The sequence below is a fragment of the Natrix helvetica genome (genome assembly GCF_964273705.1).
Source record: "Natrix helvetica genome assembly, chromosome: W".
In the NCBI taxonomy this organism is placed as follows: Eukaryota; Metazoa; Chordata; class Lepidosauria; order Squamata; family Natricidae; genus Natrix; species Natrix helvetica.
Window position 1 is genome coordinate 79,887,349 of NC_138555.1, and position 2,218 is coordinate 79,889,566.

Below are 2,218 nucleotides of genomic sequence, written 5' to 3' on the forward strand. Positions count from 1 at the left end.
GTTTTGATTGTGTTCCCTGCCCAGAGGGAAAAATCTCCAAAGAGATGGGTAAGTTTACAATTCATTTGATTTCGTTGTTATACTGTCCATTGTGGGGAACCCTTCCAGCTAATTAAATTGTCTGATTGTGCATGGATGAGAGTTTCCTTGGAAGCTAAATGGAACAATGAAATCAAATTCATTAATACATGAAAAATTATAGGCCCCAACAATGGAATTAAAAGTGATGATGACCACACAACAATGTTTCAATTAAATAAATAAATAAATAAATAAATAAATAATAAATAAATAAATAAATAAATAAATAAATAAATAAATAAATAAATGCATACATACATACATACATACATACATACATACATACATACATACATACATACATACATACATACATACATCTTGGAATGGCTTCAGCTTTATAACCAACCAACCATCATAGTGGAGATTCAGAAACATTGGCAATGTAGAGAATGTATGGACACACACACACACACACACACACACACACACAAACACACAAATTATTTCAGAGATTTTTTTTTCAAAAAAGATGAAAAATAAGAAACAACAAAAAAGTGATTCTACAAAAATAATTATTTCAGAGATTTTTTTAAGATTGAAAATGAGGTCAATATAGTTCAATATTCAATAAGTCAATATGGTTTTAAATTTGAAAATGATCACTTCAGATATCCATAAATTTTAATTGGAACATTATTTAATCAAAAGAAAGCAAATGAAGATAACATGTTCCTGTTATTTGCTGATTTTCCTCATGTATAATCGAAATAATAATTGAAAATACCACAACACACAAAATATACATAGGGAGATATTCAAATGTATTTTCATATTGTAGGTCCTATATTTGGTACGAAGGCATAAGCATCAGGGAGTGGATCAATATGAAAATTAATAATGATCATTCTTATGAATCTGTGTTGATATTTCTTTTCTTTTTAGATGCTGTTGCTTGCTTTCAATGCCCTGATGATCAATATGCAAACCATAAGAAAGATGAATGCATCATGAAAACAATTAGCTTCTTGTCTTATGAAGAACCTTTAGGACTCATTTTAACCACTGTTGCCACTTTATTTTTCCTCACTACAACATGGGTGTTGGGAATATTTATTAAGCACAAAGACAGCCCTATTGTGAAAGCCAACAACCGAGATCTCACTTACACTCTCCTCATCTCCCTTCTGTTCTGCTTCCTCTGCTCTTTGCTCTTCATTGGACATCCTGAAAGAGTCACCTGTCTCCTCAGACAGTCTGCATTTGGACTTACCTTCTCATTGTCCATCTCTTGTGTGTTGGCCAAAACCATCCTTGTTTCTCTTGCCTTCAAGGCCACCAAACCAGGATCTCGGATGAGGACATGGGTGGGGAAAAGACTGGCTGTTTCTATTGTCCTTTTCTGCTCAATATTCCAAGCAGGCATCTGTATTGTGTGGCTGTCAACCTCTCCCCCATTCCCAGAATTAGACATGCATTCAATCACCAAAGAAATGGTTCTACAATGCAATGAGGGGTCAGTTGTTATGTTTTATTGCGTCCTGAGTTACATGGCCCTCCTTTCGTTTGCCAGCTTCATTGTGGCTTTCCAGGCTCGTAAACTGCCTGACAGCTTTAATGAAGCCAAGTTCATCACCTTCAGCATGTTGGCTTTCTGCAGTGTGTGGGTCTCCTTTGTGCCAACCTACCTGAGCACCAGAGGAAAAGCCATGGTGGCTGTGGAGATCTTCTCCATCTTGTGCTCCAGTGCAGTTCTTCTAGGATGTATCTTCTTCCCCAAGTGCTATATTATTGTATTTAGGCCTGGTTTAAATAACAGGGAACAATTGATAAGAAGAATTGTTTGAATGCCTTTTTCCTTTTTTTTTTTTTTTGGTTATGTTTGAAAGTTGAGAGGAGAAGCATCAATATTCAAAATTACATTTTAAGTTATTCTTTTTTTTAAGGTGGGGAGTCTGTTCTGATTTAGTTGTAACTCTGAAATCTTGATGGAATAGGGAGGCTCACAGAACTTATTGTGGTTGTACTAGTATATTTTGAACAAAACCAGAAAGAAACTGTTATCAAGTCAACAAATAAAAGTTTTCTAACTATCTGCCTAAATTGTCTGAAATTACTCAATTGCATTTAAAGAAATTTAAATATAATCGTAATAAAGATTACATTCACAGGCTGAAGATCAATCCTGATTTTTCTA

At 34.5% G+C, this 2,218-nt stretch overlaps 1 protein-coding gene across 1 annotated transcript; it reads left to right on the forward strand.

The window, feature by feature from the left end:
• Positions 1 to 1,031: 1,031 nt before the first annotated feature.
• Positions 1,032 to 1,868, forward strand: LOC309400614 (vomeronasal type-2 receptor 26-like; the record flags this gene model as incomplete). The annotated part of the gene is made up of 1 exon (XM_081969174.1): positions 1,032 to 1,868. One exon carries the CDS (start codon positions 1,032 to 1,034, stop codon positions 1,866 to 1,868), a length of 837 nt encoding a protein of 278 aa, XP_081825300.1.
• Between the last annotated feature and the right edge of the window lie 350 nt (positions 1,869 to 2,218).